We start from the raw sequence: 17,285 nt of genomic DNA, 5'->3' as shown, positions 1-17,285 counted from the left end.
GTGTTACGATACTTTCGGTCGCATTGAAGACCAGAAGTCACACTCACACACACACACACACACACACACACACACACACACACACACACACACACACACACACACACACACATACACATACACATACACATACACATACACATACACATATAGCTCACTCACTCAGTTACCCTTCTTGGAGCTGTATGATATCAGTATCATACATGGAGGCTCATTAAAAAACTCAATTCTCAGTTTCCATTGTGTATAATCTGTGTGCGTGTGTGTTGTGTGTGCGTGTGTGTGTGACTCAGCTCACACAGGACTCTGTGGACGGTCAAGTTGATTGACTGCAATGGTCTGAGATGGAACTGAAGCCCTCCTGTGCTGTTCTGTGATGAGTCTCTGTAGAACCTGAATGTAACGTTCAGAAGTCACCAGCTCACAAACATGTGTGTGACTGTTGGTGAAGCAACAGAAGGAGAGGGCAGGGAAATGACCATGAATCATTCAGAAGAAGAGAAATGCATCTTTTACATTAAATGTGTTCTTTACATTCATGTTTAAAAGAAAAATCAAAGCTATGTAAAAAAGACAACCCCTGAAGGTCTCTTATACAGCTCAGAGGAACTAGGTGTTTGTCCTTTTTGTACTTTCCAACATTTATTGACACGTGTGTCGCAGTGTGTTTGGAAAGTGCTTTTGTTCACTTTCTTGTTGTGTTGAGATTTGCTGAGCGCACAGGCTTCAGCTTTGCTGCGTCTCCTGCTGCTGCTGCATATAAATAGTGAGTGTGTAAGTCACAGCTCTGATGTCCTCCTCCTCTGAAGCTGCCGTCAGGTGAGTGGACACCTTTACTCTAGATTTATCACTAACCTCCTATAAAAAAAGGATACAATTAAGAATACTCTGAAACAGAGATGATAAAACATTTTGACATTTACAGTTGATTTTTTTATTTTTTATTTCTTTCAAATAACTGAAATCAAAATAAAAGCATGAATGTAAACTTTCTGACATGGAGCCAGATTTTATTGTGAATTACAGCAACTACATTCCTTTTTTTCTCCTGTGTGATTTCAGTCTAAATAGCAGAATCATGCAGTCTTCTTTAGACTGTGATCTGAACTCATACTTAAAACTCATACTCAAAAACCATATTTCCTGTGGAATAGCTAACTCCCCTGAATCGCTGAAGAAGCCGAGAGAAGGAAGACGGAGGCAGGCAGCACGTTCTGCACGGTGGCAGGTGACACGGTAAGAATGAGATTCACTGTTTTTACACCAGAACTTTGGATGCCTATACCTCGGATCTGGAGATGATGGAGATGGTCTCAGAGCACATGGTGAAGCCTGAGGATGGCTGTAGGCCTGCAGCGTACGGTCAGAGAGGCTGGAGACTGTGAGTGTGGTCTGTGTGCAGTTGACATACTATACGTACCACTGTCTTAGATCATTACCATCTTGAAATGCACAGTGACAATGTGAAACGCTTCAAGAGTAAATGACAAAACTTATCTGGTTGAAGAAACCAAAACTGATGATGTTTGACACCTAAAGCATCAGAGACCTCTTAACACACATCGTAGCAGAGACAGTTATGTAAAGTTATGTTGAGTTGAATTTAGTTAATCTGGATCAATTCAGTATAGAGAATAGATACTGCAAAAAATTTGAAGATAAATATGATGATAGTTTTCAGCTTCTTTATAAATCTAATCATCTGTCAAAGCGTGTTTTATGAAACAGGATGTTTGTGTTTAACATATTTAAAACCTCTGTCACGTTGCGTTCAATGTCAGCTGTAGTTTACAGTATTTTAACCCTCTGACCTCTGACCTCTGGCCCAGCACCATCTGCAAAGATAATGTCTGACGGAGTAGTGCAAATATAGACCATATAATATTCATACAAGGTGTAGGTTTTTGACCTACCTTGCATGTTTGGTCCTCATGGATTGTTGAATAATTGTGGATCAGGCCTCAAAATATAGACTGGTCCTAGTGGTGGACTGGTTCTGTTGTAAAGGTCACAACCCACATATGAACAGGTAGATGGACTTTATGTTGGCTTTTCTTTTATATCCAGTACTACATCCTACATACTGCATTACCTGTACAGTATCCGCACCTGCACATCTATATACAGCTGACTTTCAGTCAATTAATGTAGACGTTGAAATGGTAACAACATGGTGTGATTGTAATATACAGAATATATATTTAATGTACATTAAAACAAATGCACACTCCTCAAAAATCAAGAGTATGCAACATGAGGAGTTAGTTTACTAATCAACATATTTTATTAATATTTAAAAAATGAATCTGCAAGCAATTTGTTGACTGACTGTATATACTGGGTACTATATATATACAGTATATTACACACACACACACACACACACACACACACACACACACACACACACACACACACACACACACACACACACACAGACAGACTGGTGTAATATAAGAGGTTTGGTGAATTTAAGTGTGTTTCACTGAAGGGAAAATGTCAGTTTCCATTCTGAGGGAACACACACACATACACACACACTTCCATTTAAAAAGATGACTCATATGTCCCACATTTTAGTAAAATATAGCTCGGGTGTTGATGTGTGTGTGTGTGTGTTGGGGAGGGGGGCAGGATATAAGTCACATATATCGTGAGGTTTTTAGTCAAGTGTGTTATTGTGTAGGTAGTGTGTGTTGTTGAAGATGCAGTCAGGACGGGACAGTGTTTTCCTGCGTCTGACATCAAATTCAAATTCAAAACAACTTTATTAATCCCACAGGGGGCAATTCATTTTGAGCAGCAGGTTGTCGTGGTTTGTATGGCCTACATGGCCCACAATAAATAGACAATAAATACATAATCAGTACAACACACATCGGACAACAACAACAACACGAAGCTTGAAATGGGTATAGTATAAAAAAATAAAAAATAAAATAGAGAAACCTTATGAGGAATTTAAAAGTCTGAGTGCAGAGGGGACGAATGATTTAGAGAAGCGGTTCGTTTTACACATAGGAAGGGCATGACGGCCCTGAAGGCAACAGAGAGAATTCACCCGCGAGGACCTGGCTCGGCTCGGGGAGGCTAAGATGCTCTCTGCTTTTCTGAGGATTTGCTGGTTGCAGTAGGAACTTAAATCTCTTAGTTTTATTCCAGTAATGTTAGAGCAGGACTTGACGATGCTAGTCAGGCTGTTTCTGTCCTTGACTGAGAGACAGTGAAACCAACAAATGAACACATAAGGCTCTCAATAAATGCTTGATAAAAACCTAACAGTATAACAGGCCTGACAAAGAAAGAATTTAGTTTCCTAAGAAGATGAATTCTCTGTTGTCCTCGCTTCACTATAAAATCTGTGTTCACATCAAATTTGAGGTGGTCGTCAAAAAAGGTCCCCAAATATTTATATGATGAAACAATTTCAACTTTTTTGTTATGTATGATGCACTCAGTGGGAATTTCCTTGTTGCGTCTAAAATCAATAATCAATTCTTTGGTTTTGGATACATTTAAATCCAAAAAGTTACAGTCGCACCAGGAGATAAAATCGATAACATCGTAGGAAGCTTCAGCCATGTTCTCAGCAGAAATCAGGAAGTGGGGCTGTAGAGGAGAAGATCAGTCCAAACACCTCAACAGTCTCCTCGGCAACCAAGAATCACACTCTTTTTGTGGTATATTATTAGTGTTATTCATCTCCTGTTTGAAACCACACGTTTTATGTCATCTAGATAAGGAATGTGAGTCAGTCCCAGCCCTGAGTGGAGAGCTGAACATTTTCATTTCTGGTTGTCCTGCTGCCGTTTGGAGCAACTGAACTGCTTTTCACACATAAGCACACCTACTACATACCTACTGCTCTGAGAGGTCCTTCACTCCGTCTTTCCTTCTTTTCCATGACTTAGTGAAAAGGTTCCCAGGGTTACACTGTAGAGAATACCACTCTGCTGTTTATCATTCCCTGGTCTGCCGCTGGTGATGTGGTTCTTCTGCTCCGGTGGAGGCTGCAGAGCAGAAGGAGGACTGCTGTCTCCAGCTGCAGTTAGTCAACATTTAACTGATTTAACTTTCAAACCAGAGACTTTCAAACACAGTTATTAAATGGTTTATGTTGAAATTCTGTTGCACCAAACTAGTTCAAAAGAAAGGCAGATCAAATTTCAACCTCTCTTTAAACTCAGTTCAGTTAGTTCTAGTTTACGTTAACCCAAGATTAAATTGAGCTCTTTTGCACCAAACCTTTGTAGGGTTCTTGTGGAGTTTTAGTAAAAAAGCAATTGGACTGTAGGGTTAACTTTAAGCCACCAGCTGAGGAGGCTGAACTTTTCCAACGGCTGCATTCTTGAGACGGATCAGCCCAAATCAAGTTCCTCAGAAAAAGTTGAGAGACAGACTCAAACCACTTCTTGTGTTTTATGATGAAGATGAATTTTCTAAATCAAGATGGTGTTTCAGAAGGAAAGTGTTTTTGGAGCTGAACAGGAGGACCTGGCCATGACAGAAAAGCAGCTGTTACACCAACAACATCCCAGTACTTTCAGTTCAGCCAACGTTTTTTTCTGTCAGCTATAACGGTGTAATGTTTTCTTTCACAAAACAGCTGTAAACAGTTAATATCACGTTTGATAAACACAGGTCTTCCTTCCGATTAAATATATTTTAAATTCAGTTTAAATAAGTAAACTTGTATTTTAAAAAACAAAAAAACGAAACAGTTTTACTAAACTCCGTTGAGAACTGATTTGAAACCTTGTTGGTGAAATCCAGCCTTTAATTATTTAGTTCTACATATAACACTATTTAATGATGCAACCTGTGTGATTCATCCGATCACACGAGCTGTTTCAGTTACTATGTCATACTTTGTTCCGTTGTCTGACAGCAGAAAACATGTTCATGAGAAAAGTAAATTGTGAATTCAGCTGTACTGAAATGCTGTCTATGTGAGAACAGAGAGGAGAGAAGAGAAGAGACAAAGAGCTGACACCAGGCAGGATGCAAATCTCTACAAGCGCTGACTTTCCATCAGCGCTACATGAAACTCAAGATGAAAAATGTTCATGTTGTTGGCTACTCAAAATGCAGCATATTATTATTAATTATCACTATTGTCGCCATAACAACCAGCTCAATAGCATTTGACTGCTGCTGTTCCATGTCTCTCTTTCTTCTGTTTCCTTCCTTTTCCTCCCCAGCTCAGCCTGAGGCGCGCAGGAGACACTCAGGCTGTCCATGGCGTCCTCCCTGTTAAAAGGGACAGTGTTGTCTTTTGTGGTGATTCTCCTTGACAGAATAATAACATTATTTCTGAAAACGTGACTAAATCTTGTTAAGTTGGTAATTAACACAAACACTGATATAGGTCTACAGAAATAAAAACATGTAGAGATACATAAATACATATATACACAAATACATAAACAAACAAACAAACAAACAAATAAATCCTAAAATGTATAAATAAACAAATTCCCGAATAAACACATTAATAAATACATAGTAAAATCCATTTTAGAAATAAATAAATAAAATAAATGTTCAAATTCCTGAATAAGTAAATGAAAAAACAAAACAAACAGAAATAGCTAGTGATTCTTTTGGCATTTGATTGGTTGATACATATGATAGACTATATTATAACACACCATAATACACTACAATGTATGATTATACTTCAACATGCTGCAACACACAACAATGTAATATAATACACCAAAACACAATACTGGCAATGCAGTTACTGTAAAGTACTACAACAAACCACACTGCATTATAATCTACTACAACATATTACATTACTACAAGAGACTGCAATGACATACTACCACAACGCACTGTGATACACTACTACATACTGAAGTACTCCAACACTGTCCATTGTTTAACCACTGATGGGCACTGTGTGTGCGTGTGCGTGTGTGTGTGTGTGTGAAGAAATTCAGCTCTACTCAATAAAGACGCACAAATGCAGATTTGGTACTTGGCCTGCAGACCTGCACCTTTGTGAAAAGTGTGTGTGTGTGTGTGTGTGTGTGTGTGTGTGTGTGTGTGTGTGTGTGAAAATGCAATGCAACAACAATTTCTCTTTCTGTTTGAAATGTTAACCCCTGAACACTTCATTGGATGATTTTACATCAAAGATCTGAAAAGTCTCCTACACTCAGAGTATCAGTGTGTTGTGAGATATGGAAGTATGTAAATAATAAACCCACACATGATAGTAGTTCCAGTATGAGGCATCTGCTACTTTCCACACTGTAATGTGGCTGATAATCCAAACATGAAACATTCTCTACACCATCTGTGGCCGACGGATGTTGACTCACAGAAACATCGACCAGATATCGACCATCGCATCAGATTATTTGATAGTTCCGGGTTGTGACTGAAGCTCTCCTGAGTGTGTGTGAGCACACACACAGAGGCTTCTTCCAGGAGAGACTAAGTGAAGGAGGAAAGCCAGAATGAGAGATGACGGTGAGAAGCCACAAACAAGTCGTGTGCTCTCACTTTCCACTGAATTCCGGTTTCTGTGGGTGTGCAACTGCAGAACACATTTGGTATTGGCTTTCTGGTTTATTGTCTAGATGCACACTTCCCTACAGCTTTAAAGAATTCTCTGATGTAACTGCGAGATAGCAGAAAGAAAGGGCACTGCTCTCAGACTTCACTCCTTACCTTATTTACATGATGATTACAATCACCATCGTCTGCTTCACACAGACATGTGCCATTTCACCAGCTTTTAATCTCTGATCAAGATAAAGGTGAAGGCTTTAGAGCTGTAGGACAGATATCATGACCTGAGATGATTTCAGACCAGGATAAAATGAAATGACTGAATTGATCAGTTAACAAAAATGCAGAATGAAGTAGGCTATTTATTTAATTTGCTCAACAAATTTGAATATTAGAATATGGAATGCTTTAATTCATGAATATATTGTTCACCCTCCAATCAGCAGCCAACACTTATCCTAATGAGTATTTTCAAAAATATTGATATGGGAATTTTCATGTGAAAAACCTTGTGATTTTCAAAACATGAATATAAAGACAGTGTAAAATGGTCTCATTTTCAAAATACAGATATAAACGTGTGGATCATTTTCAAAATATAAATGTAAAATCCAAATAGTTCTCCATTAGAATGCACTGGAGCTGAACAGGCTGCAAACCAGTGTGAAGTAGCTACAGTACTAGCCTACTCCAGTATCTGAACTGGAAACTCAGGCATCTTTGGCAAACACATGTCACAGCACTGCACAAAAGTAGAGCAAGTGTCTGTGTGTGTGTGTGGTTGTGTAGTGTCAGTGCACCTGCTGTAAACAACCACAGCCTCTCTGTCAGAAGGTACAGGTTGGGGCTGTGTGTTATTGTGAGGTAACCACACAGCTTGGTGTTGTGTTGTAAGTGCGTCATGTGGAAGGCTGCTCCCTGTCCCCGCAGGAGGCAGCAATGTGTCCTACAATATCAACACACTTCAGACAGTCAACAGAGAATCAGGGTGAAACTTGTGTTCTTGAATGAAGTGTGAACAAACTAATAACACAAATGACCTACTGCTCTGTGCACACAAATTAAATAATATTTCCTTTTTCATTAAAGGGATAGTATCATTTTTTTAAAAGTGGGGTTGTATGATCTACAAATAGCCCCTAAGTACTTTAATTGCAGTAGAAGACTCTCTGCACTCCTCCTGTTAGCAACGCCAGCCCATAGCCCTGCCCAGAGATTTACAACATACATTGTTGTGAATGGACCCAAAGAAATGGCCTATTTTCGCGGCCTAAAAGAGGTTTTACCTGAAAAAAAAAAAAACACAGTTCCATTGTTTGCTATAATATAATTTTTTCCAGCCCTTCAAAGTGCAGGAAAAACGCAGTTTTTATTTGGACCTAACCAACTCACATATCCCTCCGCCCAGGGTTAGCGCCCACCGATCAGCAGTTGGTTAGCTCCAAATAAAAACTGTGTTTTTCCTGCACTTTGAAGGGCTGGAAAAAATTATATTATAGCGAACAATGGAACTGTGTATTTTTTTTTTCAGGTAAAACCTCTTTTAGGCCGTGAAAATAGGCAGTTTCTTTGGGTCCATTCACAACACTGTATGTTGTAAATCTCTGGGCAGGGCTATGGGCTGGCGTTGCTAACAGGAGGAGGGTAGAGAGTCTTCTACTGCAATTAAAGTACTTAGGGGCTATTTGTAGATCCTACAACCCCACTTAAAAAAATGATACTATCCCTTTAATTGTATGACTTATTAAAAAGAAAAAGAAAAAAGAAGCAGGTTTATAGGATCTGTTGTTCAAAGGCTTACCGTAGCTAAACCCCATGAGCAAGGAATCAGCAGTCAGACTGATGTGCATTGCTATAGGCTATGTGGTAACTACATATGTAGAGTGACAGCAGCCTGAAACAACTGTAAAACTAAACGTTGATTATAATTGTAATATCTACTGTGGAGGAATTCTTTCATTAATTTAAGAACACTTCACTTCCAAAACCTGAACCAAAAGCCGTTAGTCTGCTGCTAACTGATATCTGTGTGTGTGTGTGTGTGTGTGTGGGTACAAAAAAAAAATAGGAGAGGCACAAAATGAAAGAAACACATGGACAGGATAACAGTCCAATGAATGAAACACAAAAGAAAAAGAAAAAGAAAAGCATGAACACTGTGAAATGTTCTTGAATCTTGCATGAGGCCCAGTGACTTCATTTTCATTTGACACATTGTCCACAACACTGTTCTTTCCCTCCCAGTGTGGGACAGCATGGAAGACGTAAGGCAGAAACAACAGAGACCGTCGGTGCTGTGTCAAGTCTCCCAGACAGCTTCCAGACACCATGGTAACTATGCACACACACACGCACACACACGCACACACACACACACACACACACACACACACACACACACACACACACACACACACACACACACACACACACACACACACACACACACACACACACACACAAGGTCATGATAGTCACTTTATGCTGGAAGGTTTCATCCTGCAGTTTTGTGGTCTATGTAAACATCTTTACAGACACTTGTACTTGCTTTGATGTCTGATAGTATTTCTGTTTCTTGTCTTTTAAACTTGTTTGTGCAGTTGAGCATCAGCAGATTTTGTTGCATTTATTTCCAACAGGCTCAAAGAACACTAATACTCTCTCTCTCTCTAGTGTATGCAGAAAGCGGTGCAACAGTCCCCAGTTGCAAGGAGGAGGCAGACACTGGTCATCGCTCCCAGTCCTCTCTGCCACAGATGAGCTCCTCTCTCATGCAAAGCCTTCACCTGCTGCCTGTGAGGAGAGACGGTCCAAAGCAGAGCTCCATCGAGGCCAGGCTTCATGATGGGTGACTGTCACATTGATCAATTATGCACATTATTAGGATTGGCTGAAATCTAACTGCAGTGTATCTGCATATTGGATTAAAGAATCCAGTTGGTTTATGTAAACTGAATGGTTGTGGATCAGGGGATTGGTGGACCAGGTGGAGGGATCATGGGAGTTTTATGACCACCAAGGCTGTGGGATTTGATTTGATTTGATTTTGGTTTATTTAGCACATAGTCAATTACAATATCCATAGAATAAGTAAAACAAACAAGAAAAAAACACAACAACAATAAAAAAGACATTATACACAGCGGACATGCTGGGAGGTCAAGAGAACCTCCTGAGACAATTATAAAGCATGGATAAGAATGCAAGCTACTGTATTACTGTATACAAGGCACACACATCAAATACGTACCCTCAAGAATAAAACACAGCTGAACACACAGATCAGGCACATACACACATCAAGGTGTTATGAAGGTTAAAACAAAACATTCAGTTCTTGATTACACAACATACGTTTCACAGACTTTTTAAAAACTGATTGAGAAAGTTTAAGAAAGTGAGGAGGAAGTGAATTCCATATCTTGGAACCTCTGTAGGAAATCTTAAATTGGAATGAAACAGTTCTCGACTGTGGGGGCCGAAGCTGATATGCTTTACGGGTTGAAAAACTATGAAATTGTTTATTTGCAGAAAATAAATTATGAAAAATGGGGGGAAGTGTTTTGTTTAAAGAACCATGTACAAACTGAGCAATCTGGAGGTAATTAATCTGATAAATATCAAGGATACCAAATTTTTGAAACAAAGGTAAAGTATGGGTTCTTGGAGGAGAAAGTGCAATGACTCTCACTGCTCGTTTTTGCAACCAAGAACTGGTTGCAATTTAGTTCGGTGAGTACTAGCCCAAGCAATGTTGCAGTGACTTATAAAGGGGTAAATCATAGAGTAGTATAAATTCAGGGAAACTTTTGTGTTCAGGAGCTCGAATTTTCCCAATAATTCCAATGTTTTTTGCAATTTTAGATGTAATTAATGAGATATGAGGTTTCCAAGATAGGTTTTCATCAATCAACACGCCAAGAAAACGAGTTGATTTAACATTAGTAATTGAAACATTATCAATCAGCACTCTTATGTTCTCAGTGTGTTTCTTATAATCATGTACAGATCATGTACAGAATGTCACGGTGCACCAGAGATACAAATGGCGGTGGCAGAGGTGGATTCATTTGGTTCTGTGGCACCAGAGTGGTGGAGAAGCTGGTTCAGGTTCAGCGCTGTCTGTACTGTCTGTGCTGTCTGTGCATGCACCGCATGTTTGAATGTACTTTCTCTTTCTGTCCCGTTCAGGATCCCTGATGGGACCAGTGCTCTGTTCATGAGCGGCCTCTGCCGCTGGCCCGGCTGTGATGCAGTGACTAAAGATTTCCCCAGCTTCTTAAAGTAAGTCAACAATAGTTACTGAAACTATTTAATCAGCTTTTGCCAAAGTACTGCAGCACAGACAACTGATCAACCACTCATCTTGAGATCAATGGTGATGTGACAATAACCCTTTTTGTTATTAACCTTTGTGAGAGAATAATTTAAGGTTTTCTTTCTAAGCCAGAGTCAAATGAGAGGACCACAGTACTGGGTAGTGGTGGAAAGTCACAAAATACATTTCACAGTACAGCCAAGTAATGTACCTCAGTACAGTTCTGAGGTACATTACTTGAGTATTTCCAATTTGTCAATATTATTTTGTCTCTTTTTATGACAAATAAATCTGACTCAGGTGTGAATATAGTGTGACAATGATGTCTTCAAACCTCAGACCTCTATGGTAAAGACAATCCCTCATCAATCTACGCTCACTTGAAGTGAATATTAAAAAGTATAAAATGAATTCTTACATTGGTATCATCCGGACAATTTATTATGACTTTCAAACTGTAGCTGATTGGACCTCACGTGGAAAGACACACACCTGTTTATGTGAGGTCTGACAGCTGACAGTGCAGATCAGCTGCACAAAACATTTCTGCTGCACTGAAGGTTGATGGACCTGGACTAACTGAGTGGACAGGAGGAAAGGTCAAAAACCCAATGATGGCATGAGATGGAGGAAAATCCCTCAACAGCCATCAGCACAGCGCTCCACAGACCAAGCCTTTTATAAAGGAGTGAGAGATTCATTATAATGATTCCAGTGTAAAAATGCAACTCAACACAAAAAGACTGAAAGAACTGTTGACTCATTTTTAAACTTGAAACTCTTGTGCGGCATATTGAAACATGAGGTAATGATTATGGGAAATGAACAACAATTAATAATCTATAATGGAATCATAATAAGGTTTAATAAAGTGGAAATTGGTTAAGATGGAAACACATATGGTTGGCCTCAGAAGAAGCAGTGTGCGGGATTCTCCTGTTTTCAAAGATTGAAGTGACACTCACCTACACACCTGCAACAGAAGACCGATGGATGTGCCAATATTCTTTTACTGTAGTAAACATGGTCTCAGAAAAAAAAAATGTGTATGCTGCCAAATAAATGACAAAAAAACAAAAACCTCAAAGCACTAAAATGATTTGGAATACACTCAGCTCCTTTGTGTTAATAACTATTATTAGGATCAGTCAGTCAGTTTTTCTTCTAAAAATCCTCAGCAGGAATAAAACAACAGAACCATTATGTCAGAGAGGACCTGTTCCACATGGCAGAGACCTGGTCAGGGTCAGGTGGAAGTCCAGGTCCTGATACAGCACCAGGTGTGTCCCTGCTTGTCTCACCTTGTCCTGTTTTGTCTTGTAGGCATCTCCACTCTGAACACAGCCATGGAGACAGGAGCATTGCTCAGTGGAGGGTGCAGCAGGACATTGTTCAGTGCATGGAGAGTCAGGTGGGCATCCAACTGGAACGTTTTCAGTCACTGTGACTGAGCCTGTGGAAAAGTCATGTTGGTGTGAGGAAGTGAAGTTCTTCTGATATCAGACTGATCAAATAGATCAGTAAAATAATCAGATTAGACCAAAGACATGGCGGTGGTGGACGACTCCTCTCTCTTCGCTGCAGGATGGAGAGATATAACAGATCCTTACCTACAAACAACAGGCTTTTAATTCTTCTGCTAGTGAGCTGCAGGGAAATGCATTTCCCTTTGGGGATTAAAGCAGAAGTATAAGCGGAATTTGTGTTAATATGTCTTAAGTAGGTATATCTTCCGACGGCAATCACTTATATAGAGTGTTTGGTCTGAAACACGGGTCTGTCAGTCACTCTGCTCTGCTGCTGGAGAAAACTTTTATTTTATTTCCTTGTATCCTACAAGCTTTATCCAATGAGGAGAGAGAACGGCATAAAGGGCTGTGTGTGCAGCCAAGGGATGCGCGTGAATGTGGTGACATAGGGACGAGGACCAATAGATCCATGACGAGGGCGGGGACTGCTAACTCCATCGGCTGACAAGAAGTCAGAAATACGACCGGATCGCTTACTTCTGCTTTAATAAAGTCATTCTTATCTTTTTATCTTATCTTATTTTATCCATAATTATACAATTGTGCCTTTGATCCTCTAAACCTGCAACTCCATGTAACACAGACCACATCTGAACATCCTCCTCTCCACCAGAGGTCACAGCAGCATGAATGCATGATTGATCTGTGGTTACCACCACTGACTATTAATAACTGCAAGTGAGGACTAACAAACCCTCTGTGGGTCTGGGGTCCTGACGTCACAATATGTAAGCTCTTGTCTCTTTTTTCAGCTCATCCTGGAAAAACAGAAACTGATTGCGATGCAGCTTCACCTCCACTTGTCTGAACACAAACACACTGATCTGGTATGTCCCTCGGTGTCTGCTTGATTATATCATTTAGTAGCTTGAAGAATTGTGATTTAAATAAATAAATAAAAGAGCTTGTTAATGATGATGTCCATCACTGTGTGCAGAAGGTTGCTACACAGTCTCCGTACAGCCTCCCTCTGTTCCTGCCACAGCCTCAGGTGTCGGACAGGGACAGAGTGCAGCAGTGGTGCATTAAACACATGGAGGAGTTGTCCCAGCATGGCTACACAGCCCCGACGCCTGTCAACCTTCTGCCAGGTAACACTTAGCCTACAATCAAGGAATGGTCAAATCAAAATCAATCATCTTTTTTTTTGGGGGGGGGGTTCTGTGATAGTGGCCCTACACCTTTTGTTAGGTTTAATTTGTCTGCTGTAGTCAGTGGTGGACAGTAACGGAGTAAATTTACTTGAGTACTGTACTTAAGTACATATCCAGAGGATTTGTACTTTACTTGAGTATTAGATTTCTTTGGTACTTATTACTCTTACTTGAATACATTTCCAAGACAAATATTTTTACTTTTACTCAAGTTAATTTCTAGGAAGGCTGAAAAGTACTCGTTACTTTCAGGTCTGCTCTTTTTTTTCTTCTAAAATACTGTTGAACACAAGTTCTCCACTGGGATCTACGTAAAAGCGGAAATACGTCATTCCTCCCCATAAGGATACCGCCAAAGTAGCCACGCTCTCAACTGCATTTGTCAACTCAAAGCTATACTGCGAGTCGAGAAAATGACAATTGCTGTCCTCTTATGATCCCATTCATTTTATTTGTTTTTATAGGTGTTTCTGCAGCTTTATATAACATTGTGGTTCTAAAAGCAGCACATCAGGTGGTTTCAAAGAGTTAATTCTCAGAAACAAGAGTTAAAAGGTCCTTAAATTCATTTAGAAAAAATTATAGTAATTCATTGATGTGAAAAATAAGAAATTTACTCTTACTCTTACTTTTACTTAAAGTAAATTTAAAAGCATGTACTTTTGGATACTTAAGTACCTTTAAAAGCAAGTACTTTTTTACTCTTACTCGAGTAACATGTCGACTGAGCTACTTTTACTTGTAACAGAGTAAATTTTGACCAGTATTTGTACTCTTACTGAAGTACTGGGGTGGAGTACTCTGTCCATCTATGGCTGTAGTCGATACATTCAGGTAGGCTACTGCAGAGGGAGGAGGCTCAGCTACATGCAGATGTTCTGGAGGATTTCAGAGCCTGGTGACAGATCATCTGACTGCAACTGAACGTGTCCAAGACTAAAAACATGATCATAGATTGTAGGTGCAAACCCCCTGCTCCTCAGATCACTACTATCAACGGACAGGCAGCTGGGGGGGTTGAAACCCACAAATATCTGCGTTGTTGAATTCCATGCTGTGTAAAAAAGGCCAGCAGCGCCCTGCCTGCCCTGAAAATTCTATGTAGATACAATAAGACTCTGTGTACATTTTATAAATCCCACATCGAGTCCTTATGACATTCAGGTCAGTGAAAAAATAGGTGCTCTGCAAAGCAGCCTATCTGACCTGTACAACAGACACAAACTCCACATTGTATTCACTAATTCATTGTTACCTTTGTTGACAAGGCGCTGCTTTCCTTTAATCCTCAGTTAATTTTCTGTTTGTCTGTCCACAGCTGCTACACTCAGTGTTTTTTGCTTTGTATTTTTTCTTTAGTTGTTTCTTATGACTTGTTATTGCCCATTGTAATAGAGATGTAATCTAAAAACTGCACTGATATTTGACCACATGTGCTGGATGACATATTATCATTGTTTTGTAGATTTGGTGCCCAGCCTCGAGTGTTATAAATACAACAACATCAGGCCACCGTACACCTACGCATACCTGATCAGATGGGTGAGTGTCATGCAGAGGTGTTCACTTATCACTGTCTTCTTTATGATTGTTGTGGGTTGAGATTTAGTTGTTATTATAATTAGTCACATTGTGCTCTTTAGCTTTACTGTGTGTATATTTGTGTATTTGAATGTGTAGGTTTACATTGGGAAGTTATGTTATACACATTACTGGATTACCACAGGTTGTCAACTTTGCAGCAGTGGTTGGTTTGTCAGTCTGTGACCTAACAGTATGTGTGTATGTGAATGTGTGTACATTTTTTGTGTGTCTGATCTGTTGTGTTGACTTGTTGCAGTCTATTCTGGAGTCTCCAGACAAACAGCGCACTCTGAATGAGATTTACAACTGGTTTACCACAATGTTCTTCTACTTCAGACACAACACTGCCACCTGGAAGGTATGACTTCTGTCTTACACACACTGGAGCCTTATGACTCTACTGTGTGGACACTGCACAAATTAGCCTCTGGCACATTTTTACAACAGTTCACACAATATATTAAGTTCAACAGAACATAGAGAAAAAGATCCTGTGGAATGGACCAACAACTGACCAATCACAGCTTTGTAGATGAGATTAAGAATGAGGTTGTAATCATACTTTAGCCTATAAATAGTTAGGTAGTTATAAGATGTCCATGCATGCTATACTTTACAGGTCAGAGAAAAAGGTCATTAGAGTAACTCCCATGTGACAACAGAGCTTCCCTCTCCTACCCAGAATGCAGTGCGTCACAACCTCAGCCTACACAAGTGCTTTGTACGAGTGGAGGGAGGAAAGGGAGCTGTGTGGACGGTGGATGAAACCGAGTACCAGAGGAGGAAAGGACAGAAGTATCACAGGTACAAACATCCTCACAACACAACACACACACAAACCTGTTCAGGTAGATGTGTGTGCTGAGAGGGTTTGAATAGAGATTATTATCACTTTCTGACTTTCAGTCAAAGGGAGAAGGAGAGGAGGAAGTATAACTGTGTGTGTGTTTTCAGGGACTGTCCTGTCAAATGGCTCACATCCTATTCTCATCACTGTCCGGAGGATCACTGAACACATGGAGTCATAATGGAGAACTGAGAACATTTGTTGACTTGTCTGTCTTTATTCTGTATTGTTCCCAAATGGCTTGTTAAACCTGGTTGTGTTTGTTACATAAAGGTATTTTGTTTACATACCTGAGTTTTAATTCAAACTAAGTGTAAAATAAATGAAGGCAACATTTCTGAACTGGTGGAGCTCTTCAGTAAGTGGGTAAAAGGTCTCACAGAAACCCACTGTCTACTGAACAGAGAACATCCTCCTACACTTTATCTCTTTTTTTAGATCTATGATCTTTACTTTCATATAAACAAAACCATTTTCCTTTCCCACACAAAATCAAATGTCTTTCAGAGTTTCACAGAAAAGCTTAATAACCGTCATGAGAGAGCTTCTCTTGACAGTTTGTTTAGGAATATTCTGTTGTACAGATTAAATAAAAAATAAAAAAATAATAGAAAAAAATCAACCACAGTATAATAGATCCGTGAGATTAAAAAAACAAAACAATGGTTACCAGATTACTCCTCTGTTAGCCTGTTCATTCCTCTTTCTTCAGTATATAGTTTGACCATTTTATTTTTTAGATAAGATCAGGAGTCTTAATATAATCTTTAAATTCTATTATTAATCCAATAAAAATGTGCATGACTTACTATTATTTTATTTTACTTTATGTGTATGAAATTCATTCTGCAAGATCAGCAGATTTACTTTTACTGGTTATTATAGCTAAAATAATTAGTCAGTTAAACCCAATTATTGTATCAAGGATGCGTGATTCATTTTTACAAAATGCATTTGCATTTGTTTTAGTGTCTTGAGATTTGCAGAATTACAGACTTGTTGGATATTGTGTAAAATTTTTATACTGTATGTAGCCTATACTCTGGTAATACAACATTTATGAGGCAATAGCTTTGCTTTCTGTTAACCTATAAAGTAATAATGTTGTTCTGATACAGCTTTTCCTCTGGGGGTAATTTTCTTTCATAATGTATTCTGTATGTTTGTTGCTGTATTTAGTAATCATAATGTCTATATCATTTATCATCAGTTCTATTCCCAGTGCCTATGACTTTTATACAATTATAAAAAATAAATAGTAAAAAGTATTGTACACAGGTTTTGTTACACAGCATTTTTTTTTCTACTTTTGATTTCTAATAGCCTGT

The 17,285-nt window shown here is 39.2% G+C and overlaps 1 protein-coding gene across 1 annotated transcript; it reads left to right on the top strand.

Moving 5' to 3' along the window:
• The first annotated feature begins 1,080 nt into the window (after nucleotides 1-1,080).
• On the top strand, nucleotides 1,081-16,552 carry foxp3b (forkhead box P3b). Its single transcript, XM_085780722.1, has 11 exons — nucleotides 1,081-1,236; nucleotides 8,770-8,856; nucleotides 9,199-9,373; nucleotides 10,717-10,809; nucleotides 12,167-12,254; nucleotides 13,125-13,199; nucleotides 13,310-13,463; nucleotides 14,992-15,068; nucleotides 15,367-15,468; nucleotides 15,793-15,914; nucleotides 16,065-16,552. The coding sequence occupies exons 2-11, from the start codon at nucleotides 8,781-8,783 to the stop codon at nucleotides 16,120-16,122; spliced, it is 1,020 nt and encodes a 339-aa protein (XP_085636848.1). The 5' UTR covers nucleotides 1,081-1,236; nucleotides 8,770-8,780; the 3' UTR covers nucleotides 16,123-16,552.
• The last annotated feature ends 733 nt before the right edge of the window (nucleotides 16,553-17,285 follow it).

Source organism: Trachurus japonicus, chromosome 7, assembly GCF_045865225.1.
Source record: "Trachurus japonicus isolate A0001 chromosome 7, Traja_1.0".
NCBI classification, from domain to species: domain Eukaryota; kingdom Metazoa; phylum Chordata; class Actinopteri; order Carangiformes; family Carangidae; genus Trachurus; species Trachurus japonicus.
This window is presented reverse-complemented; position numbering and strand designations above follow the sequence as displayed.